The 26,517-nt window shown below is 36.6% G+C and overlaps 1 protein-coding gene across 15 annotated transcripts in view; it reads right to left on the minus strand.

Moving 5' to 3' along the window:
* Positions 1-26,517, minus strand: part of LOC144372581 (transport and Golgi organization protein 1 homolog) — a 140,856-nt gene that overhangs the window by 112,128 nt on the left and 2,211 nt on the right. For 4 of the 15 annotated variants that reach the window (XM_078035930.1, XM_078035919.1, XM_078035918.1 and 1 more), the window contains exon 1: positions 5,891-5,993. Coding sequence is in view for 2 of the 15 variants with exons in the window: in XM_078035926.1 (XP_077892052.1) it covers position 26,207 (1 nt within the window). In the remaining 13 variants the exon portion in view is untranslated. Of the gene's footprint in view, positions 1-5,890; positions 6,046-26,206; positions 26,330-26,517 lie in introns of those variants that run through there. The other 11 variants (XM_078035926.1, XM_078035925.1, XM_078035931.1 and 8 more) reach the window with 7 other exon arrangements.

A 26,517-nucleotide genomic window follows, 5' to 3' on the forward strand; every position in this document is an offset into this window, starting at 1 on the left:
AAATCCTCTGACAAGTAAAGTGCCTCTTGAATATGAGAATGAACCTCATATTCCACATTAGAATCATTTAAATTCAAATGAATATTATTGTTGCTAATAGAAACTTCATTTCTAAATATTTTTTTCAAATGTTCTAGTCATGCTATAAGCTAAAAATAACCATTAAATTATATTAATGCTAGCTTTGTGATCTTGAGCAAATCACTTAATTTTCTGCACCTTAATTTTCTTATCTGTTAAATGAAAATGGGATTGGGTGACTTTTTAGGTCCTTTAGAAAATAAAGACAAATAATAATTGTTATCATTTATGTCATTTTAATTAAAGATGTGAAAAATGTAACCAAAGATTCTGTAAAACATTAAGTCTAAAAGAAATTGAACCACAGCCAAGAATTTTTGTAAACCCCAAATCCCCTCTCGATAGCACCAAACAATTGAGTTTTACAGAGTTAACTATGAAAAAGGTAAATTTCTTATTAGTAAAACTGATAACCTCCTGGGCTAATTTAATTCATTCCCTACTTGCCAACCAGAAATGTATGATTTTTACCTTTCTGGTTTAACAGCATAATGTTAGAAACTTTAAGGCCTACTCTTGCCTCATCTCTTATATACATGAAAACAGTGAGGCTCACTCAAAAAAAGAATACTTATGGGCATTCTCATCCATAGCCTACCTGCCTGCCCCTCTATAGGGTATACTGTATTTTCTCTTGCCTTTGTCTTACTTGCAATAAACTGCTCTAATAACTTCCCCACCAAAAACATAAAATCCACGAACGAAAAAAACTACATAATTCATATTGTCTTCCATCACCCACAGAAAGGGTCTTAGAGTCAACTCAAGCAAACTTCTCCCCTGCGCCCCACCCCCACTGAAATCAACATACCATATTAAAAATGTGTGATTATTGGTCCACATTCAGACTTTGAATGAACGAATGAAGTGGCTTGTCTCCCACAGTTAGGGCAATGTAAAATCTAAAGACATACACCAAAAAAGTAATATACTACTCATGACAGGCTCTATGTATTGATAAATAAGTGCCCTGTACATGAAAATAATTTGTGTTCCAGTCCTGCCACTTTCTGGCTATACGACAACAGGCATATAACTAAAATTCACTCCCTGTGGTTTTACGCCACTGTAAGGTGATGATGATATTGTTCACCTTGCAGGGATCTCGTGAAAGTTAAATTAGACACATAAAAATGGCCTGGCACAAGCCAACCATGGAATAGGCAAAAGACACTAAAAGACATGCCATCTGCCTTACAAAACTTCTCCCTTCCCTCAAGGTAAGTTGAACAGAATCCAATGCAACAGATAGCTGCCATATTTTTCACTGGGCTGTCAGTTCCCCTTAGGCACAGAATATTTCTGATTCATCTCTGCATGCTAGTACCCAGCAGATTGAAAACATAATGAACGTTATTCAATGGGGAAAATGAGAAATTCTTTGGGTCTGAGGATGTTAATATTATCCCAGACCCAGTGAAAGAAAGTTCCAATTTTCAGTTTGGCCAAATAGGTAAGTGTTTACTACAAGCTTCTATGTGGTTCAAAGCAAATAAGCTATTCTGAATTCTAATAATTACATTCTCTAAAATATAAAAAACTCAATTGCCCTAAAGCTCTCAATTTTAGTTTTGAAAAACCAATTCTTTCCTAAACAATGGAGTGGGTAACCACAGAAACTTGTGGAATCTCTTTTCCTAGAAAACACGAAGAACAGGAAAGAAGCCAGTCAGTCTGGAAATGGCTTCAAAATCTGCCGATAAGCAAGAAGTTGGGCTGAGTTAGATGCCCCTTGAAGGGTTCCTCTAGACCTATGCCACTAAGAAAAATAATTCTAATAATTCTGTCATTTATGTCCAAGAAAATAAAATTAATCTAACATCTCCCAATACAGTCATTGGAAATTATTTTATTTGGATCTAGTGATGCTTTTACAAACCCATTTTCTTCTTAAATTATAGTAAACTGTACTAAGCTCTTAATTTGAATATGAGCTCCTTAATAATACAGAATAGAAATTGCACTTAACACAGTAAACAAAATTATTTATTCATTTCTCTTTTTCAGTCTATTTCATGACCTTAAATCTACTCATCCCCAAAGCCTTATAAGAAATACTATTTCCTCAAAAATACATCACTCTATTTTTTCCATTTACAGATGTCCAAGGCATTCATTACCCAAATCACAATGCACAGGTGATTAGTGATATCTTCTATTTTCATCTGATTCACAAGTAACAGTTTATTTCTCCCCAGCTGAACTGTAAGCTCAAAAGCCCAAGTTTTGGAGCCCTCATGTTTAAACTGAATTCAAGGTAAGTACTTATTCATCATTAAGTTCTTATTGGCTCACAGGTTGAGTTTAAGCAAAAGGAAAATGTAAAAGCAATACTATTTAACTCTGCACACTGAGCACCTGTATGAAGTTTTGGCAAAGCAGACACTCCACAAAGTCAAAAATAAAGCTTCTCAGACTACTATATATTGGCACTTGCCACTTAGCTGCAACTAACATAGTTGAAGGTTAAGACACACAAGGGACCCAGAGTTAAAGATGCAATTGGTTTAGCTGCTACCCTATAAAGAATGAGCAGCTATCAAGGACGGTCCATTCACATACAGATGGCAGCTACTATAGAAAAGCAGAAAGCACAGCACCTTCCCCAGAAAACAGGGCTATGCATGTTCCGATTTTACATGGAATCCATTATTCATTCTGTCAGACTAAGTCAGTTAAATGACAACAAACAGAAAGGAAAGGAGTGTTAGAAAATTACAGTGTAATAACATGACTGTAAAACTTGTATTTTCTCACTATTCATAATTCAAAGAACACATCTAGATCAGACCAATGGGCTCAAAAGCTCAATCTTAAGTGCATTCCACACACTCATACAGAGAGGCAGACCCCTGGTCCTTTCTCCACATATTAAATGAAAACTTCTGGTCCCTACTATGTGTCAGGTACTGTCTAAGGCATTGGCACTTTATCAAACATGCAATTCTAGTAACATTATATAAAGTCTCAGCTTCATATTTTAGAGGGAAGACACCTCAGGCTTGGCCCAACCTCTTATTTGAGCAAGAAGAAACTCAAGGAACAGAGAGGATAACCTCGTTGGTTATTGTGGCTTTATGAGAACAAAGGCAGGAGTAGAAAACAAACTTTTTATCCCCCCCTCCCCAGTAATAAAATTTACTTTTTCTACTAAGCAAGTATTTCTATATGCTTCCTACACACCAGACAGTATACAAGGTACCAGATACACAGGATTCTGACCCTGGTGCTGTCCTCAAAAGGCACAGTCTAACAGCAAGGCAACAGACAGAAACAGCAAACCATATCTCTAATTGTTTAGGACTTCAATTTAAAAAAAAATAATAATAAAGTTGTAATAGTTTGTTGTAGACTCTTAATAACCCCATGAAGATAAAATCTAGATCTTACTACTCCTGTCATATAGATTGAGAAACTGAAGTATGGAGTGAATAAGGGACTCTACTAAGGTCATCTCCAGTGGCAGCAAAATGCCTAGAAACCAAGTTTATTTACTCCAAGGTAGACATTCTTTTCACACTAGATGGAAAAAAAGCAGATGTTCTTTTTATGTTCAGTTCCTTTCCGACCAAGAGCACACATTTGCAAGACTGCATGCAGAACAACCTGTGGTTGTGAAAGCAAATTTAACTGGCTGTGAGGTGTCATCAGCTGAGGTTAGTTATTTGATGACTGAGTAATCACCCAACAAGACATTGTAAGTAGCATTCTTAAAGTGCCCTTTATATATACAAAGAATAGATGGAAACGGTCCTATCCTTCGGGGAATTAATATGTAGAAAATGGGTATATAAATATTTCAACAAAAAGTGACAAAATTAAATAAACTACAAAAGTAGAATAATCACAAACAATTGCAAATTTAACAAACTAAATGTTTTGCAGAACTTCTAAGAAGACCTGCCAAGAAACTGATAATTCAAGAGTTAAATAGAAAAGAGAAGCCTGTATAGGAGATGACACATGCCAGTCTTCTGATTATTGAAATACAGGCTCTTACTAAAAAATGTTCACCACACTTAAGTAAAATATCAACTTCCTAATTCCTTCATTTCACTTTCCACCATTAGTCAAAATAATTATACAAATATTCCATTTCCCTTCTTCTAGGAAAGTTATTAATTTTGTAATCTTCTCTATTCAAAAGAAATGAATTTCCATCAGTGTGACTTTAGCTAAAAGGGTAAAACTGTGTGATCTCATCGCCCTTTTATTCTTCTATCCTCTTTCAGTTGCAACCTAAATGAAATTAATGATCATTTTTCTCTGGTGCACAGTAAAATTTATATACACATTCAAGAAGAGCAATTTTAACATTAACTTTAATTGTTACTTAATATCATATTTTATTCATACTACTAAACATCATCATGGTCTCATAAAAAGATACAACTATTTTAAACTTAAGCACACTGTAGAATTATTAACAAATTAGACAAAGTTAAAAAGAAACAAATACTAGTAATTTTCAGTTAATGACAGGAAAAATTACTTTAAGAATGAGCTAAAGGGGCTGGTGTCATGGCTTGGTGGTAGAGCAGTTGCCTACCATGCGTAAGACACTGAGTTCAATCCTCAGCACCACCTAAAAATAAATAAATAAAGGTATTGTGTCCATCTACAACTAAAAATATTTAAAAAAAATAACAGGCTATAAAGTAAAAATTATAATCATGCTACCAAAGTAGTAATATTTATTTTAAAAATACAACTCAGGGGAGAAAAAAAAATCTCTTAGTATTCCTGCATTTACTCAGGGGATTCAAACTTAGAGCCAGTTACCTTTCTTTGAAATATTTGGTGAATTTTACAGGCTGATAAGCAGCAATTTTCAGAACCACCACAGCAGGTTTCACTAGAATTACCACAAGCATATCAAAAAATTATTTCATCATATCTTTTAGTTCTTAAAACTTAATTTCATCACAAGAAGACATATTTTAATAAATACCAGTTTAAAATCTAAATTTGAAGCAAAAACATAGTAACTTGTTTAGGGAAGAGAGAAGCTGGGCTTGAATTCATGTTTAGGTCCTTAAGACAATGACTTGTATGTCAAATTGGATTCTAAAAGTTTAAGGGAGTAATTAAACATGCAGCGACAGTGACATCTAGTGTTAACAGCTGCAAGCCAACTACACTACTATTAAATCCTCAAATGCTGAAGAACTATCCAAAGCTTCTCTTTAAGAACAAACAGAACTTGTGCATTACATTAAATAATAATAATAACCAAAATGGTTCCATAGATTTCCTTCCAGACATTAAAAAGCCTTACTGAAAAAAACAGAGTAAATTAAAGACCAAAAAGTAAATGCATTATTTATTTCACACAGTCAACATCTCCAACTTTCTCCCTTCGTTTAGGAGAGTAATGAATGCACAGGTAGTCTGGAAGGTGTTCTGATAAGAGTTTCACAATCTTTTAAACTTTCGCCTATATGATTAAAGATACTGCACAGATAGTAAATACTCGATAACACATCAGGAAAAAAGAATGTAGGACATTTCAGGAATACTTGAAGAAGACACAAAGAAAAAAGAATAGTTACTGCAGTGAGAAACAAGTCTATATTTCAGCCCTGGCTTCCTTGCTTTATATTTGTTGATTTGAAAGGTCAACTTTGTAATTAGTTGATATTTTTGCCCAAGGATTTAGAATTTGGCAGCACAGGTTAATTCATTATACCATTTTTATAGTTTTATGCTACAGATGAATCTGTAAAAGTAAGCAAAATTTCGACAATTATTTTTGGCCAGGACAATTTTGTGTAAAAAGAAAAGTTAGCATTAGATGAAGCTTACTTACCTATTTGTTTTGGAAAGTTCATCCTTTTCCCTTTTAACTCCAAAAATTCTTGTGATCAAGGAACTAAAGAGAAGAGTGGATGAATTTCTCACCTATTATAAAAATAAACACACAATATGGGTCAAGGAATATTTATGGCATGAAATCAACATGTATAATGGTCAACTAGGTATTCCAATCATTATACCATTGGCTAGTGTAGGACTAAAGAAAACATGGTTTGTTTTCACAAAATGAGACAACTTTTTTTAAAAAAACTTAATAGTAATTGACTCAATGAACTCTTAAATTAAGCCCTAACTCCAAACACAATATAGTTTTTTCCTATTCTAATATTATCAATTGATTTCATTTTGTCCTTGAATTGAATCACCAAACAGTACTTTAAGAAAAAAAAACTATTTTTCATATCCTTCCTGACAATGATTATTCTAGACCTCAACTCTTTTCACTTATTTTTCTGTACTTACCTACCTGTGAGAAAATACTTGTAAGACTTAATTTCAAAGAATCCATGTAATAAATAGTCAAGAAAATACTTAATATTCCAAATGCCATTAACTTCACAATGCCAATAATATAGCCAAGGGATATTAACCCTAAAATTATATGATAGAACTGATTAATAAAAACAAGAGGCAAGAATAATGTTAATAAACTTGGATCATTTCTCCAAGACACTACAGAGTATGTTTTCCAAGCCAATGCATCAAGATACTTTGGAATTTCACGACAATGTCTTGAATATTCTAGCATTATTGGTCTTCCTCAATCACCTTGCCAAATCAGAGTAGAGAGGTTTAAGTATGTACTGCCTTCCTTATGGTGTGCAAGGCAATATATCAGCACCACAGAGAATATCTAGAAATAGAAGACACACAATTGCTGCCATCATAGAGCTTATTTTCTAATTAGGTAAGTGATCATATGGTATGTTAAGTAGCAATATAATCAGAAAAGTCATTAAAAGTAATAATGCAGGCTGGAGCCATAGCTCAGTGGTAGAGCCCTTGCCTCGCACATGTGAGGAACTGGGTTTGATCCTCAGCACCACACAAAAATAAATTAATAAACAAAGATTTTTTTAAAAAAGTAATAACTTGAGATTTAGAAAACCACTTCCTGAAACCATTGCATAAGGGTCACAAACTCAAACGCCCAGTAGAAGCAGGGAGCAACAGAGGCAGCAGTGGACTGTGTCTAATTTAGTCCCTGCTCAGCTTCAGCTGACTAGCTGCCATGAAGGAATGCAAGCCTAATGTTGCCAGATCTTCTGCTTTTTTAACAGAAGCCAGAAACATGATTTTTATGTGAAATCTCACTATTTTGAAATGTTGGCAACAAATTAAAGAAAAGGGGTGGTGGAAAAATGACCATAGAGTCCAAATAAAATTCATACCAAAATTGCAATGAAACCCTAATCTTGGACAGATCTACTTAGGTCCATTCAATAGTCAGCAAACATTAATGGAGTCCCTACTACATGCCCTGCCTAATATGCCCAAACTGTAACAAATAGATCCATCCTGTCAATATCAGTATCACCTCTGCCTATCACAGGTCTTGATTATCTTACTCAGTCTCAGAAGGCTTGGTAAGGACATTTAGGACACCATTACTTCCCTCAAATCATAACAATGATAAAACACAAAAAGAAAGGTTAAAAGTAGGGCTCAGTGATAGAGTGCTTGCCCAGCACCACAAGTGCCGAAGTCTGGCTTGGCACAAATCAGGAGCCACTTGTCAAAAAGAAACTAACTTTATTTTTAGAACTACAAACGCCAAACAAAACAGCTCCAGGGAAAAACCCTCAGAGCCCAACTGCCACCACCGGCTTCCACAAGCCTCTCTCCCCCACACCAGCCTCTCAACCTCCCACAATCCTCCTCCTCTTGAGGCTGATTGGCTGGGTTGCGTGGGCAGAGCCAAAGAAGTCACCCAATGAGCAGCTCCGTGGAGGAGCCAATCAGCTAGATGTTGCTGGGGCAGCTGTGAGCCAATCATCAGCTGGCAGTCTGAAGGGCAGGGAAACAGCCCAATGAACATCACCGCAGAGGAGCCAATCAGCTAGATGTTGCTGGGGCAGTCTGAAGCTTGCTGGCAGCTGGAAGTTTGCTGGGGCCCCTTTGGCTGTGGCTCTCAACATCTCCCCCTCTCTGTTTAAACAACAAGCATGTGGCTTATGGACCGTGCCTGCCTTAGGTTGTCCAATACATATGGTCCTTACCCGTCTTCGGATGAGCTGACCTCAGGGCGTCAGCCTCCTGTCTTAGGTTGGTACCATTGTAATTGGATCTTACCCGTCATTGACTACCGGTCCAGTATACAGCCACACCTGTGGAGAGGTCTCAGCGGGGGGGGGGGGGTGAGGTTCTTTGCCTCACCTCTGTTGACCCTCAAATTTTAGCTGAATGATCATGACAAGCAGAAGGGAGGAAGATATACCAAGTCAATTGACGGCTCCTTTTGGGAAAATTGTACCACCGATGATATCATCAGCAAAAATACCCCAACACTACCACAAGTCGCTGCACCAACAGATAGTTCACAATGCATATAAGTGACACATAGTTCTGTAAGCAGTTCAGTGCAAGTCCTGTAAGCAGTTCAGTGATGGCTATTGCAGAAACTGTAGATTAGTTTTATCTTTGTCTTCACCGGCACAGGGATGAAGATAGGAATTCTGGCAATAATGACTAAAGAAAAAATTAGGTAACATTCCAGAAGACACTAAAAGAAAACAATTTTCTTAATAATTTATATTATCTTCATCGGCACTGGGATGAAGATAGAAATTCTGGCAATAATGGCTAAAGAAAAAATTAGGTAACATTCCAGAAGACACTAAAAGAAAACAATTTTCTTAACAATTTATATTATCTTCATCTGAAGATAGAAATTCTGGCAATAATGGCTAAAGAAAAAATTAGGTAACATTTCAGAAGGCACTAAAAGAAAACAATTTTCTTAACAATTTACATTATAGTGAAGAGAATTATTAAATATAATGAAAACGAAAGGTGAGAGTAAACAAACAGATCTGTTAACCTCCTTTTTTGTTTACATATTAAAACAATTCTTAACAGTTATTTACCCAATTTAAATTAAACCATTTAAATCACGTGAATAAAAAAAAAATATTTGGATCCATCTTTTCATGAGCGCTCATCATATATGATATATGGAAATACATACATTGGACATACGTACATTCAAACATATAACACAAAACACAAGTGTGCACACATAATATAATACATACAACACATAACATAATAGTAAAGGCCTTATAACTTTTTACAGGTAAAATCTCTATTGCAATGTTTAAAAACTCTATAGTCAAAAAAAAATAGAACTGATCAGCAAAACATTAACCTAGGTCTGTATGAGCTCAAAAAAATAAAATAGAACTTCATGATATGGGAAAGGGCAATAATAAAATAGATATTGAAAAAAGCATCCTGGTTCTGTCGCAGATGTAAGGATAGCCAAATTGGAGTTTTGGATATCAGCTATTATGGATTTGAGCTAAATCATCTTCTTTTTGGTCTGTAGAAATCACTTTAGTTAATCTCTCTGGAATCCAAATCAGCTGCTGTTCTCCCTGTGGAAACACAAAAACAGACCCCCGACTCCAGACAATCACTGGGTCAGGATTTTAGTTAATCTCTCTGAAATCCAAATCGGCTGCTGTTCTGGGTCAGAACCTTGGTTAATCTCTCTGGAATCCAAATCGGCTGCTGTTCTTCCTGTGGAAACACACAAACAGACCCCCGATTCCAGACAATTACTGGGTCAGGACCTTTCCATTGTCCTGTTAGAATATCTTTCCAAAGTACCTTAGGCTTATGTACATTTTTTGGACACATATGCCTTTCTGCAGCACTAAGTCCTAATGAATCCAAATTTAAAAAGTTTAGAGTAAAAAGGGTTATTTTAAGTTTATCTTTGGGGAATATATACCCCTTCCCAATTCCATCTTTTTGCTTTAATAAGTACATTTTAATAGTTTGATGAGCTCTTTCAACTATGCCTTGACCCTGTGGATTGTATGGGATTCCTGTTATATGAGTAATGCCAAATGATGAGCAAAATTGTTTAAAAGAAGTAGACGTATAACCAGGGGCATTATCTGTTTTTAACTGTTTTGGAATGCCCACAGTGGCAAAATTTTGTAAGCAATGAGCTATAACATCTTTAGTTTTTTCACCGGCATGAAGGGAGCCCATCAAAAATCCAGAAGAAGTATCAACTGTAACATGCAAATATTTTAATTTTCCAAATTCTGGCAAGTGTGTGACGTCCATCTGCCAAATATGGTTAGGCATCAATCCTCTAGGATTGACTCCAAGATTAACTTGTGGTAAAAAGGTCACACAATTTTGACATTGTTTTATTATTTGTCTAGCTTGTTCCTTAGTTATTTTAAAACGCTTTTGTAAAGTATTAGCATTGACATGGAATCTTTCATGAAAATTTATAGCTTCTTCTAGTATAGAGAAAATATGTATGTCACGTGTAGTTTTATCTGCTAAATCATTGCCCAAACTAAGGGCTCCAGGCAATCCTGTATGTGCCCTGATATGTCCTATAAAGAATGGATCTTTTCTGTCCCAGATTAAACTTTGTATAGTGGAAAACAAAGAGAAAACAGTAGAAGAAGGGGAAATTCTACCAGCATCTTCAAGGGATACTATAGCATTAACTATATACTGGCTATCAGAAAATAAATTAAATACAGAATCTTTAAACATCACAAAAGTTTGTAATACTGCATTAAGCTCTACCTTTTGAGCTGATTGTTTGGGTACTAAAAATGTAAAAGTTTGATCAGGTGTAACTATTGCTGCTGTACCATTATTTGACCCATCAGTGAATATATTTGGAGCATTCATGATAGGTGTTTTTCTTGTCATTTTTGGAAAAATTACAGGATGCAATGACCAAAAAGACAATAAAGGATTAGATGGTAAGTGGTTATCAAATGAAACATTAGATTTGCACATTATTATTGCCCAAGTATTTAACTCATTAGCTAATTCATCAATTTGATTCATAGTATATGGAGTAATAATTTTATGGGGAGAAATTCCAAACACTGCCTTTGCTGTTTTTATTCCTTTGAGTATTAATTGTCCTACAGCCTCAGGATACCTAGTAAGAATAGTGTTAGGAGAATAAGATAAATGTATCCATAATAATGGACCTTCTTGCCAAAATACTCCTGTAGGAATATATTTTGTTGGTAGTACAATAAATAATAAAGGCAAACTTATATCAATTCTATCCAAATGCATATTTTCCATATATGTTTCAATGATTTTTAATGCCTTTCTTGCTTCAGGCGTTAACATTCGGGGTGAATTTGGATCTGATGGACCTTTTAGGATATCAAATAAAGGTCCCAATTCTCCTGTTGGAATACCTAGATAAGGCCTTATCCAATTTATATCTCCTAATAACTTTTGAAAGTCATTAAGTGATTTGAGTTGATCTACTCGTATTTGAATTTTTGGTGGACGGACCATGGTTGAGGATAATAGAACTCCTAAATAATTAATTGGAAAATTTAATTGCACTTTATCTATTGCTATCTCTAGATTATAATTTTTTAATAAGTTTGTAAGTGTGGCATAACATTCTAGCAATGTGTTTTTAGCTTTGTGTGCCAATAACACATCATCCATATAGTGAAATATTTGTAGTTCAGGATTTTGATTTCTAAGTGGCTGGATTACTTTGTTAACATAAATTTGACACATAGTTGGGCTGTTAGCCATCCCTTGAGGGAGTACTTTCCATTCATATCTCTGATCAGGACCTTCATGATTTAGTGCAGGGATAGTAAATGCAAAACGTGGACTATCCTCAGGATGAATTGGAATTGAAAAAAAAACAATCTTTAATATCTATAACTAAAACATACCAAGTTTTTGGCAAAGCAGACAATTGAGGAATCCCCGATTGAGCAGGTCCCATAATGACCATTTCATTGTTAATGGCTCTTAAATCTTGCAGTAGTCTCCATTTACCAGATTTCTTTTTGATGACAAAAATGGGAGTATTATGGGGAGATACAGAAGGTTGTATATGTCCTTCCGCTAATTGTTGTTTGACCAGATCATGGGCTACTTGTGTCTTTTCTTTAGTCAAGGGCCACTGAGGAACCCATACTGGTCTTTCTGATTTCCATGTAATTTTTATTGTCTCAGTGGCCCTTTGTGAAAATCCAACCCATGTCTGTCTGTTCTTTGATCTATTTGTATTGGTGCTGCTATACATTGTTCTTGTCTTTCTAATCTTTTTCCTTTCCTAAAACCTTGTCTAGCCATAATAGTGGGTGCATTTTGATTGATATTATTTGTTAATGTCAAACCTAATTGATCTAAGACATCTCGTCCCCATAAATTTACGGGAAGATGATCCAATACATATGGCTGTATAGTTCCTTCACATCCTTCAGGATCCTTCCAATCTAATAGCATTGCACTTCTATCGGGATTAGTCGCCACTCCTAGGCCTCGAAGCGATTGAGTGGCTTGTTGTAATGGCCAATGTTTTGGCCATTCTTGACGAGAGATGATGCTAAGATCTGCACCTGTATCCAGTAGCCCATTAAATTCATGTCCTTGAATATTTAGTTTTAGCATGGGGCGAGAATCTAAATTTAAAGAAAGCATAGCCCAATCTACACCTGTGGAGCCTAATCCCTTGGAACCTCTTTCTACAACATGACTGGAAAATTTATCATGTAGGCTTGGTATTATTAGTAACTGTGCTATTCTATCTCCTGGTGAAATTACTGATATACCCTTTGGAGAACTGGCTATAATTTTTATTTCACCTTCATAATTGGAATCAATTACCCCAGGACTTATCAAAAGTCCTTTTAGAGTAGAAGAGCTGCGTCCCAATAATAAGCCTACTGTTCCTTTGGGAAGAGGTCCTTTTACCCCTGTGGGAATGATTTGAACTCCCATCTCTGGAGTTAGTACTGATTTGGTGGAGGCGCAGATGTCCAACCCTGCGCTCCCTCTGGTTTGTCTGATGAGGGATCTGATGTGCTGGGCACTACCCTGATGGGGTTGCTGGGGTTGCTGGGTTCCTCCAGTGCTCCGTATATTTGTGGTTTGGGGCCCCGGAGCATTGGGGCCCCCTGTCCATTTTTTGGCAACGGAGCCCGATGCCTTTGTCCACAATATTGTGGATAAACACCTTGTCCTTGTTCGTTTTTTGATAATGGAGTACCCTCTATGGTGGTTTGAGGATGGTATTCATTAGCCCAATATAATGGAGTACCCTCTATGGTGGTTTGAGAACGGCATTCATTAGCCCAATGTCTCCCTCTACGGCATCGTGGGCAAATACCCGGTATTCTACTTGTTTGATACCTAGTTTTGTTAAACCCTCCTCCTATGGGGCAATTCCTTTTAAAATGTCCTGTTTGTTGACAATTGTAGCATGTTCTTGGCCTGGCATCTAAAGCCTGTTTTACTGCAGCTGCCACAATTTGCCCTTGTTCATTAATGTCTCTGGCATCTAAAACCTGTTTTACTGCAGCTGCCACAATTTGCCCTTGTTCATTAATGTCTCTGGCATCTAAAGCCTGTTTTACTGCAGCTGCCACAATTTGCCCTTGTTCATTAATGTCTCTGGCATCTAAAGCTTGTTTTACTGCAGCTGCCACAATTTGCCCTTGTTCATTAATGTCTCTACATAATTTAATATATGTGTTTAAATCTTCATGTTTCCATGGTCTAATGATATCTCTACACCAACGATTCGCTTGGTCATAAGCCAGTTGTTTTATAAATGGCATTGCTTGTTCTGTATTCCCAAAAACTCTGGTAGCTGTTTGAATAAGCCTATCTACAAATTCAGCGTAAGGTTCATTAGCTCCTTGTATTATCTTAGATAATTGACCTTGTAAACCTCCAGGTTCTTGTAAAGACTTCCATGCCCTAACTGCATCTACAGCAATTTGTAAATATACACCAGGATCATATGCAAGTTGTTGCTGCCGATCCTCATAAGGTCCCTTTCCTAACAACATATCTAGATTTCTCTGAGGATAACCAGCTGCTGCATTTCGACTAGCCGTCTCCTTGCAAAATTCCTCATTGGCAACCTTCCATAACAGGTATTGTCCTCCATTTAGCACAGCTTTACACAAACTAGCCCAATCTGCTGGCGTCATGCTTAAGTTGGTAATGGATTCGACCAAGCTTACAGTGAAGGGTGCTTGAGGACCATAGGTTGCTACAGCCTCTTTTAGCTCCTTCACTGATTTGAAATTTAAACCCTGGTAAGTTCGCTGCCCTCCTACCTCAAATACAGGGCATACTTGAGATCCTGTCTCAGGATCCAAACTATCAACTGCGGGGGTTGGGAGTCTCTTAGCATATGGAGGTGGTGCTGTTGATTGGACACTTATGCCCTCTGGTGATAGAGTGCTGTTAGTAGCAGTCTCCTGTAGAGGTGGCGCTGTTGGTTGAACACTTACGCCCTCTGGTGATAGAATGCTGTTAGTAGCAGTCTCCTGTAGAGGCGGTGCTGTTGGTTGGACACTTACGCTCTCTAACAAAAGGGTCTTATTAGCAGTCACCTGTTTTAACTTTTCCCCTGATAGATTTTTCTGCTCTAAACTTCCTTCCTCTGTCTCACTATCTCGAAAGACCTTCTCTTTTACTTGAATCTTTTCCTCTTTCTGACTAGCTCGAGCTTTTACTTGAATCTTTTCCTCTGTCTGACTAACTTGAGAGACTTCCTCTTCTACTTGAATCAATATGTCTTCTTCTTCCTCTACCTCTGTCTGAACTGAAGGCTTTGGACTAAGCAAACTAGATACCAACGTCCACAATGACAATGTGCCAACTGGCAGAGTCCCCGGGTTGTTCTTTTCTATTCTTTTTAAATCTTCACCATGATGGTTCCATTGTGATATATCTAACAACCCCTCCTTAAAAAGCCATGGGCTATATTCTTGTATTACATCAACGTATGCCCTGACTGCTCTTGGTTTTACTGGGAAGCTTCCTTCCTCTAACAATTTACTTAACACTCTTTCGGTTTGTTTTTTACTAATTGCTGATCCCGTATTTCTACTATAATACAACCCAACAAGATGACGCCAAACAAAACCGAGACAGAATCCAATAAAAAGGGAACCACACAAAATCATTATAACAGCCTTTCTATCCTCCTGACATATGTATCCGTCCTTTCTCCCTATCTGTTCCTCAAACGCAAATAGTTTTTCCTCAGATGTGAGTGGTTTTTCTTCCCTCTTACTCATCTCCAGGGACAGGAAAGTTAAAACAAAAACGAAGCAAAACAAAAGAGGAGACTTAGAATGGCTCCCCATCCTCTCGCCCTGCCCTCAGGGGCGAGCAGTTTACTTACCCTCAGTTGCTCCCCGTGCGAGCCACCAAATGCCGAAGTCTGGCTTGGCACAAATCAGGAGCCACTTGTCAAAAAGAAACTAACTTTATTTTTAGAACTACAAACGCCAAACAAAACAGCTCCAGGGAAAAACCCTCAGAGCCCAACTGCCACCACCGGCTTCCACAAGCCTCTCTCCCCCACACCAGCCTCTCAACCTCCCACAATCCTCCTCCTCTTGAGGCTGATTGGCTGGGTTGCGTGGGCAGAGCCAAAGAAGTCACCCAATGAGCAGCTCCGTGGAGGAGCCAATCAGCTAGATGTTGCTGGGGCAGCTGTGAGCCAATCATCAGCTGGCAGTCTGAAGGGCAGGGAAACAGCCCAATGAACATCACCGCAGAGGAGCCAATCAGCTAGATGTTGCTGGGGCAGTCTGAAGCTTGCTGGCAGCTGGAAGTTTGCTGGGGCCCCTTTGGCTGTGGCTCTCAACAACAAGTAATAACAAAAAAATAAACAAAACACAACAGAAACACAAATTCCATTTTGCCCTAAACCAAACTCTCTGACAAAGGCTGCCAGATGCACTAAAGTTAAACATCTGGAGATGTTGAGAATACACACTTTAAACAAAACCATAGGGTTTTTTTTTCACTTTGTGAAACAGGCACAACCCAGAAATAAAATTCTTTTTTTTTAATCAATAGACTGAGGGCAAGAGACAGATAATGCATTTTAGTAATATTAATATGGACAAATGGAGCCGGGTGCAGTGACACACGCCTGTAATCCCAGAAAGGCCGGGGGACCACAAGTTCAAAGGCTGAGGCAGGGGGACCACAAGTTCAAAGCCAGCCTCAGCAACTTACTGAGGCCTGAGCAGCTTAGTAAGACCCTGTCTCTATATTAAAAAAAAAAAAAGATGAACCAATGGGTATCAATACTATCAGCTTGATCCATCCTGCATAGGCTGAATGTTTGTGCCTCCTTCCCCAAATACATATGTAGAAATCCTAACCTTCAAAGTGATGGCTTTGGGAGGTGGGGTACTTAGGATATGATTAGGTTATGAAATCTTTACACTTATAAATGAAATATTAAATGCTCATATTAAAGAGACCAGAGAGAGAGAGAGAGAGAGAGAGAGAGAGAGAGAGAGAGATCCATTGCCCCCTTTAACCTTTTACAAGATAAGGCAACTTCTATGAACCAAAAAGCAGGCCCTCATGAGACACTGAATCTGCTGGCACATCGATCTTGGATTTCCCAGCCTCCAGAACTATGAGAAATAAATTTTTGCTGCTTATAAGTCACCCATTCTGTGGCATTTTGTTATAGCAGCTCAAACAGACCAAGAAATCCATTATAAAATTCCTCCATTTAGTAGCCAATTATGATCAATACCTATTCTGATACATATAGCAAAACGGTGATACTCTATCAGAACTTCTGCATTAATTACTTAACATTCCCAGAAAAAATTTTAAAAACTTTCCCTAATCATCTATTTGGTTACCCTGTTCACTCAATACAGAATTATTTGCATGTATTAACCAATTTTCCATTCAGGGCAGAGCAAACCTCCAAAAGTAATCAATTGATGATACTTGGTTTTATTTATTTATTTTTTTTAAAGAGAGAATGGGGGGCGCAGAGAGAGAGAGAGAGAGAATTTTAACATTTATTTTTTCTTAGTTCTCGGCGGACACAACATCTTTGTTGGTATGTGGTGCTGCTGAGGATCGAACCCGGGTCGTACGCACGCTAGGCGAGTGCACTACCGCTTGAGCCACATCCCCAGCCCCCAATACTTGGTTTTAATATTTTAAAAATGACTTTCCCTTCTTTGAGATACAATACACATACTGTAAAATTCACCATTTTGAAGTATACAAGTCAGTGGTTTTTACTATATTTCTAAAGTGGGAGACTATCACCACTAAATCAACAATATTTTCACAGCCCCAAAATGAAACCCTGCACACATTAGTCATCATTTTCCCTCCACCCATAGTAGGAAAGCACTGATCTATTTCTGTCTCTAAATATTTGCCTATTCCAGACATTTCATATACATAGGATCATGAAACAGATGGCCTTTTATGTAAGCCTTCTTTCACTCAGCACAATATCCTCAAGATTCACCCATATTCTAACATTTTTTGATATGTTCTTCCTTTTTATGGTAATATCCCATAATAGAGATATATCACATTTTTTAAATCTGTTCAGCATTTGATGGGACATTTGGCTTGTTTCCCATTTTTTGGCTATTATGGATAATGCTACTGAAAACATCTGTGCACAAATTTTTGTATCAATATGTTTTCACTTCTCTTAGGTATACATCCAGAAGTAGTATGGTAAATTATTACAGTAACTCTGCTTGTAGGAACTGCCAAAATGGTGGTACCATTTTATATTCTGATTAGCAATATATTAGGGCTTCAATTTCACCAATTCTGTGATTCTGCACATCTTCCTCAATACTTTTATTGTCCATCTTTTTAATCTTAGTGAGTACAAAATGGTATCTCATTGTGGCTATGATTTGCATTTCCCTAATGATGCTAAACATCTTTTTATGTACTTATTGACCATCTGAATATCTTTTGGGGGGAAATATATTCAAATGAATTGTCCATTTTTTTAATTGGGTTATCTTTTTATTATTATTGAATTCTAAGAGTTTTCTGTATATTCTTAATTTTGATCAAGTCTAATTTACCTATGTTATTTTCTGTTGCTTGTACCTTAGGTGTTGTATCTAAGACACTGTTAACCCACTCCAAGGTAGAAAAACTTACACAAGTTTTCTTCTAAAATTTTTATAGCTCTTACATTTAGATTTTTGATCCATTTTTAGTTCCTCAAACATGAAATTCATTCCCTTGCATTATAGCTATCTAATGGTACTAGTACTATTGGTTGAAAGAACTATTCTTTCTCCATTGATCTTTGAGCACTATTTTTTAAATTTTTTGTGGAGATTTATTTCTGGACAATCAATCCTATTCCATGATTTATATGTCTATCCTGATGTCAAATCCATAATCAAATTTACTACTGCTTAGTAGTAATTTTTGAAATTGGGGCCTATGAGCCCTTTGACTTTTTTTCAAGATTGTTTTGTCTAGTATGGGACCCTTGTATTTTTTTAACATATATTAGGACCAAAATATTAATTTATGCCAAAAAATATTCAGATGGAATTTTAACAGAAATTATGTTGAATCTGTAGATCAATTTGGGGAATATTATCATCTTAATGATAGAACGTCTTCCAATAATGAACATGGGATATCTGGTCCTCTTGCATTTCTCTGAATAATGTTTTCAGATTTTCAGTGTGAAAGGTTGCACTTTTTCTGTTAAATTAATTTCCTTTTAAAAAATATTTTTATTAGTTATTGATGGGCCTTTATTTATTTGTTTATATGTGGTGCTGAGAATAGAACCAGTTTCTCACACATGCTGGGCAAGCACTCTACCACTGAGCCACAACCCCAGCCTCATCTTCTGTTAAATTTATTTCTAAAGTATTTTATTCTTCTTTATATTTTTATTAGTGCATTACAGTTATACATAATAGTGGTATTCTTTGTGACATGTACATACATGCATATATTGTAATTTACTCCATTTCATTCTCTAGACTTCCCCTTTCCCTCCCTTCCTCCTTTCCTGAATCCCCTTTCTCTACTGATCTTTCTTCTATTTATTTTATTACCTTTATTTATTTAATTTTTAATAGGTGCATTATAATTATACATAAAACTGTGACTCATTGTGATATATGCATACAGCACATAGCATAATTTAGTCCATTTAGTCTTCCTCCACTCCACCCTGCCCTTCAATGACTTTCTTCTATTATACTATTCTCCCTTCTGTTTTCATCAGATTCCCTTTTATTATTCCTTATTTCTCTTCACTTCCACACAGGAGAGAAAAGATTTGACCCTCGTCTCCCTGAGTCTGGCTTATTCACTTAGCATGTTGTTCTCTAGTTCTATCCATTTATCAGCAAATGATATAATTTCATTCTTCTTGATGGCTGAGTAGAACTCTATTGTGTACTGCCAGTGTCTCGGCTGGCACTGAATCACGAGCCACTACACAGCTTTGTAGATTCAAATAGCAATTCTTTATTCCAGAACTCACACCGGCCTCCAGCTAACATGTTCTGATCCAATCTCCAAAATCCCGCCGCCCCCAATCACCTACTCCACAGAGGCTTTTTCCAAATCCAATTTGAATCTCAACAGGAACACGCAGCAGGAACACCCTAATCCCAGCAGCAATAATCTTCAACCTCCAACTTCCCTAAAACCCCTATTGTCTTAAAGTGGGAATGCCTTAAACCCAAATTATCTTAAGCCCGGATACTTCCTCAAACCTGCAGGATACTTCCTCAAACCTGGATCCACCCTCATTCACCTTGAGCAGGGTCGCCTTTCTCAAACACACATGCAAGGTCACAGCGGATTTCAAAGGCAAGTCCATTTAACATGGGGTACGCTGGCAAGGATTTTGAATCGTCATTTCTACTTGGCAATGGCCCTCAGCAGTGTACATATGCCATACATTTTCTTCTCTTCTTTTATTCTTTTTTAAAAATTCTTTTTGAATTAATGTTTGGACTATTCATTGCTCAAGTAAAAATGATTTTGATACTTTTATCTTGTATTCAGCCACCTCATTGAACTTGTTTATTAGCTCTAATTTATGTGAGTGTGTTCCTTAGGATTTTCTACATAAAAGATCATGGCATCAGAAAATAAAAACAGTTACACATTCCTTTATTACATCTTATTTTGGCCTGATTGCCCTAGTTAGGAGTTCTAATGTAATGCTGAACATAAGTGGCAAGAGTGTATACCCTTGACCTTTTACTGATCTTAAGGGAGAGCTTTCAGTTTTTCACCAGTAAGTATATGCTATGTTTTCCACTGCTGTTCTTGATCAGGTTGAGAAAATTCCATTCCTAGTTCATTGAGTGTTTTTAATCATGAAATGGAATTAGATTATTGTCAAATGCTTTTTCTACATCTGCTTAAACATCATTTAATTTTTGCCCTTTATTCATTACATGTTACATTAGCTCATTTCCTATGCTGAGATGTATACTGTTTTAAAACTGTTGAAGTTAAAAAACAGACCACTAAATAGTTATTATAAAGGGTCAGTTGGTCCCATTATTTTTGAGACTGTGGCAAGGCAAACCATCATGGCAGGGAGCATGTAGTAGAGAACAACTGTTTACCTTATGGGAGTCAGAAAGCAAAAGAAAAGAGAGGAGGGATGTAGGTCCCAACAGGATTTTCGAGAGCACGCCTCCATGACCTAACTTCCTCCCACTAGGCCCCACCTCCCAAAGGTTCTATTACTTCCCAATAGTACCACAGGATGGTGATCAAGCCTTTCACACATGGGCCTCTGGGGAAATTCTTAGATCCAAACTATAGCAACAGTAATACAATAAAAGCAAATTCCTTTGGGGAAAAATGAATGAAGGAGTAGGCAAGTTAAAAAAAGATTAAAAACAGAATTAGTGGTAAAGTTGAAAATGCAGAGATTAGAACAACTGTCAAGTAATTCTACCTATAAACAATTCTTTTTATCAGGGAAAACCAGAATACTTCCTGCTCTCTACCTCTTTCTTCACTGAGTCTCCAACATATGGTTGGCAGGGACTTGGTAGTCAGCTGCAAAGTGACAACTGTTACCAAAGTATTTCTCTTCTATTCATTGAATAGATAATTTTTTTCTTTCTTTCTTGGCATAAGAAAGCTTCTATATATAGACTTGTATAAGAGAAGAATTTATTAGCTCTAATTTATTAGAAAATTAGGTTACACCAGGTTGTATGCGTGTGTACAAGCACATATGTACACTCATTTTTTAATTACATAACATATAAACTCCCTTAACAAATATTCAAAAAATATGAAAGGGGAGCCCACCCTGTGCAATTGCTATGTAGCATGATCACTGACACACCATACACCCCTAGTAGGCAGTCAAGGATAGGGTCAAGATACAACATTTTAATATTCTGTCCAGGGTATGTGATACAGGTTTAGAGCAGAAAGAGACATTTTTTGAAAAAAATTAAATGAGATTTGAGTTCTAAGCCATGTGACTTTGAAGAAATCCTACACCTATAATCCAGAAAAACCATGCCATATTTTCTGGGCTTCTAAGGAGAAGACCAGCAATACTTGAGTTCTTGGTAACTGTCTTCCAAAGCTGTAAGATACTTCTCCCATGAGAGGTCAAAAGTAAAGAAAGGGTTTCCACTAATCCATACAGCATCTATAAGTGAATTAGAAAAAATGTACCTCTTCCTCTGAGTAAATGAAGCTCCATTCCAAGGCACATAGCATGATGAGTGGAGCACAGCTGGATTTCAAGACTACACAGCCCTAAGCCTGGAACCTTCATAGCAACTTCACAACTGCCAGAGGGCAGAGTCATTGGTGCCAACAAGACACAAAGTAACCGTGGCAGTGCTGCCAGGAAGATCTGAAAGTGTCTTTTTTGTATATTCCTCTGATATTCCCTGCATGCTGTGAATCAGAACTGACTTGAGAGAAGCAAGATAAAACTGTTCTAGATGAAAATATAACCTCAGGATGGGTCATAGGAGGACCCTAGTTGGGTTGCTAGGCAAGCTCTATTGGAAAGGCTGAGAGTTGCCTAGGGAAAGGCAATCAGGTGTCCAACAGTCACTAAACATAATAAAGAGAATCAGATGCTATTTTAAAAGAACAACTGCCCAGAAAACTCTAAGGATCTATGCATATGTATCTATAAGTCATTTTATGTAACTTAAATTTTGACTAAACTAACTTCATCTACAAAATGTACATCAAACATAATCATTTCTTACCATCTTTACTAACATTTCTCTATTCTAGGCCATCATCACCTTTTGGCAGAACTATTATAATAGCTTCCTGATTGGTCTTCCTCCTTCCTTCTTGCCACCTTAGAATCAAGTCCCCATTTATCTAGATTAATAAAAAACCCATCATTCCCTGCTATAAAACCCCCTTGTGAAGGATTTTTCAATAGGCTTTTCAATAGCAGAAGGAATCACAGTTGCATTTCAAGTATTTATGCCAACACTTGTCCAAGTTGGGTTAATGCCCCAAGGGGTAAACTCTGACCAACAAGAAACAAGCAATGGGACTCTTCTAAGAGGTGGTAGTTTCACATAGAAGATGTACCATGTGACAAGACAACCAGCTCAGTTTTCTTGCAAGGTTAGGGCCTACTTGGTAGCATCTTTCCTCCTTTCTTGCCTTATTTATTGTTTTCTTTCATTCTTGCTGCTCTGGGTTTGTACCACTCAATAAAACCTTACCTCCAGTTGCTTTCTGAGGACACAGGGCCCAAGCCCTACAAATCAGCTAAAATGACCTTTTCTGCAATCCTATCACACACAAAACTGCTTTACCACACTTCAGATTCTGAAGTCAGACAGATAATAGTTGCACATTCTTAGACAAAGGTATTTCACGTCTCTTAGCCTTATTTTATTTATATATAAAATATGAAGTATAATAAAGTTTACTGAAATTAATCAATGTAATATAAATGATGCCAGGTACATTATTTATATTAGTATTTCCAGTGCTTAATATGTCATCTACTACACTTTAGGTATGCCTAATGCCTACAATGTTTACAATAGTACATTTTCTCTGTATTTAAAAAATTCCAACCAAGTAGCAAAGATTGAAAGACCTGTAAGGTCTCAATACAAATAGTCAGTAATCTGTAAAAACACATTAAATCTATACATGAATGCTCTCTGAAAAATGGCCCTTTACTGCAAATAATTCACTTTACCTGGGTTTTTGCCTCTCCAACTTATCAGGAAAAACAATTAAGTCAAAAGTACAGATGTCGCCAGCTTTAGGCACAATATATTCCTGAGAGGATGCACACAAATCAAATTTCTGTAAATCAAACCATATTTCACAAGCACTAGGGGAAAAACACCCTTTAAAATGACTTCAACAAATAATGCTATAGTAAACTGTTACTGTAAAATGAAGGTTTCTTCATAGCCGGTGATTATGTTGACATATAATTTCATTAGGTTTTCATAAGAAAGGAAATAGAGCAATCAGCATATGGCAACATGAGCTCCCTCCCACCCCACATGAAGTCCCATGCTTGCTCAGGACTCTACAAGCAAGAAGATCATCACCAGAACTGAACACAGCCAATGCTATGCCTGGAGTCTGTGAAACTGTTGTTATAAAGTTAAAAAAATTTATGGCAACAGTATAGATTGTCACAGGTATGATGTTACTTTGTCTGACAAAGCAAGAACAGCAAATAGAAACAAAATATTCCTATACAACCAGTGTTCAAAAGGAAGATTCCAGTTAATAAAATTATCATAAGCATTTATATTATTACAAGCTTTTGTGGATATATATATGGATATTGATAGTATTCATGCATAAAACTCACAGGATAAAAAATATGCATCAGAATCATGATAACTCTGTGGTGGCTTAACAGGTAACTCATTTTAAAGGTTTCTCTTATGTTTTCCTTTATTTTAAAAAATTTTTCAGGCATATGCATTACTGTTTTGGGTCTCACAAATGGACTTCCACAAAGGAATCATTTGTTTCTGACACTTTTGGCTTTGGCAAAAAGTTGGGAAAATCACCACATTTCACACTGCTAAAGCCCTTTCACAGAAAATATTTCTTGTATTATCTGGATTAGACTTGAAGAAAACAATATTAATATTGTTGGCAATCAGTTTTACCATCTCTAATTTTCCTGATGATCAAGCCACATTCCTACATCTCTGATTACATTGATGGTATACGGGTATTGTTCTACTTCCTATAAATGTAAAAGGTAAAAGCTGTGCCTTCAAGGGCAGTTATGCAATGCTCCTAGACAGAATTCCAAAAGTCTGCATCTCTTACAAGAAGATGCCCAATTGTCTAGGCAAATGTTGGCAACCTTGAGGAGTGTTCCTCACACTGGGAGTCTGTGCCTTTGGCAGCCACTGCAACAGACTGAATCTCAATTAGAGGCTTATCATATTGGTACGGAATGGTTTGTGCAGCCTACTAATTGGAACGCCTGCCTGTCTAGTAAATACTCCACTCTGTGGATTTTGTTTTGTTTGTGGGAGTTGTGGGTGGGGAGTTACAAAGGATTGAACTCAGGGGGACTTAACCACTTGAGCCACATCCCCAGCCCTACTTTGCATTTTATTTAGAGACAGGGTCTCACTGAGATGCTTATGCCTCACTGTTGCTGAGGCTGGCTTTGAACTCATAATCCTCCTGCCTCAGATCTCCGAAGCTGCTGGGATCACAGGCATGGGCCACCACACCCCACCACTCTGTGGGTTTAAGACCTAGGTTCTTTGCTCCTCCCCTCCCCTTTGCCAAGCATTTTTGTAAAGCCACATGTCAAGCGCCTATGAATCATAGGTTATTGTCCTTTACTCTAGAAGACACAATGACATAGGAGAAAAAAAAATAAGGGTTTCTCCAAGGAATCATGAAAAAAGACATATGAAAGTTTCCTTTCTTAAATCTAAGAAGTACACTAGGTACTGCTCACAGTCTTTACAGAGTTCTAAGTCAAATGGTTTCTGGACAGTGTTATATTGAAAAAAAAGTGATTCAATATTTAGACTTCTATTTAATGTTTTGTGCTTGATTTTTCAACTTTTGATAGAATATATTGGTACCACTCACTCAACATATGATATACAGAATCTACAACATCCAAAAAGAGATACATTAAGATACTAAGAAACAGTTGGTCTGTTTCTAGATCAATATTACTAATCAGTAGGGAAATGCAAAGCAAAATCATAAAGGGATACCACTTCACACCCATCAGGAAGAACTATCATTTTAAAAAATGAAAATCCTAAGTGAAGACTTAAACAAATTGGAACTCTTGTGCATTGCTGATATGAACGTAAAATGATACTGTCTCTATGGAAGAGTTTGATGGTTCCTCAAAAAGTTAAAACATAGAATTACCCTATAATACACCCAAATTAACTGAAAACAGGGACTCAGATAACTTGTATGCTAATGCTCACTGCTGAATTACCATAATAAGTAAAATGTGGAAACAATCTATCAACAGATGAGTGGATAAAGAAAATAAAGTACACACATACAATGAAATGTTATGCAAACTTAAAAAGGAATAAAATTCTGACATGTTACAACTTGGTTGAAACTTAAAGACATTATATTAAATGAAATAAGCCAAATATAAATTAATAAATATTGTTATGATTCCACTTATAAGAGATATTAGGTCAGGTAAATTCATAGAATCCAAAGGTATTACAGAGGTTACCGGGGATAAGAAAATACAGGAAGTCAAAACTTAATGAGTATAGAGCTTTTGTTGGGGATGACAAAAAGGTTCTGAAAATGTGTAATGTGATGAATATTGTATACACTTATGCCAAGTTAAATGGTTAAAATGGCAAATTTAAAAAAAAAGATAACTGACTTTAAACAAAAGTAATAACAACCTAGGGCAGGCTTACAACACAAAAAAAGTAAAATGTATAACAATAGCAGCATCAAGATAGGAAGAAGAAAAGGGAAGCAAAATATTAAGTTCTTATACTTTAAGTGGCACAGCAAAATATCACTCAAGGGTAGACTGTGATAAGTTAAAGTTATAGCTTACTGCACTAAAATAAAAGACTTAAGTCTAATAAACCAACAAAAGAGATAAAATGAAGCCATAAAACATCAAGAATCAAAATATAGTCTGATCCAAGAATTTATTCCCTAGAGAAATTCCTTGATAAAATGCAATATATATTTTTTTATCATCCAGTGAAAGGTTTATTAAAACTTAATTAGAGGTACAATTAAATCAATGAAAGTAAATGGCAAAAGCACTCACTGCCCAGACTGGTGAGGTAAAACCCAGAATTGCAGCCTTAGCTCCATCGGCAACATACGGAATGATATTTTCTCCTAGAGGTGTATCTCTAAACAAGGCTCTGAGGATATTCAAAGCATGAACCTAGGACAAGAAGTTCAAAATTAGCTGTGGGTTAATAACTATGGTGATTCTAAATCTGTATATAAAATTACAAGAAGAAAGTAATAATATGCAAATGAAACAGTAGATTTAATAAAATAATAATTGATAAAAATAATTTTTAGACATTAGTAAGAACAACGTAATAAAAAAAATTTGATCCAACGAAC

Source organism: Ictidomys tridecemlineatus, unplaced genomic scaffold (genome assembly GCF_052094955.1).
Source record: "Ictidomys tridecemlineatus isolate mIctTri1 unplaced genomic scaffold, mIctTri1.hap1 Scaffold_133, whole genome shotgun sequence".
Taxonomy (NCBI): Eukaryota; Metazoa; Chordata; class Mammalia; order Rodentia; family Sciuridae; genus Ictidomys; species Ictidomys tridecemlineatus.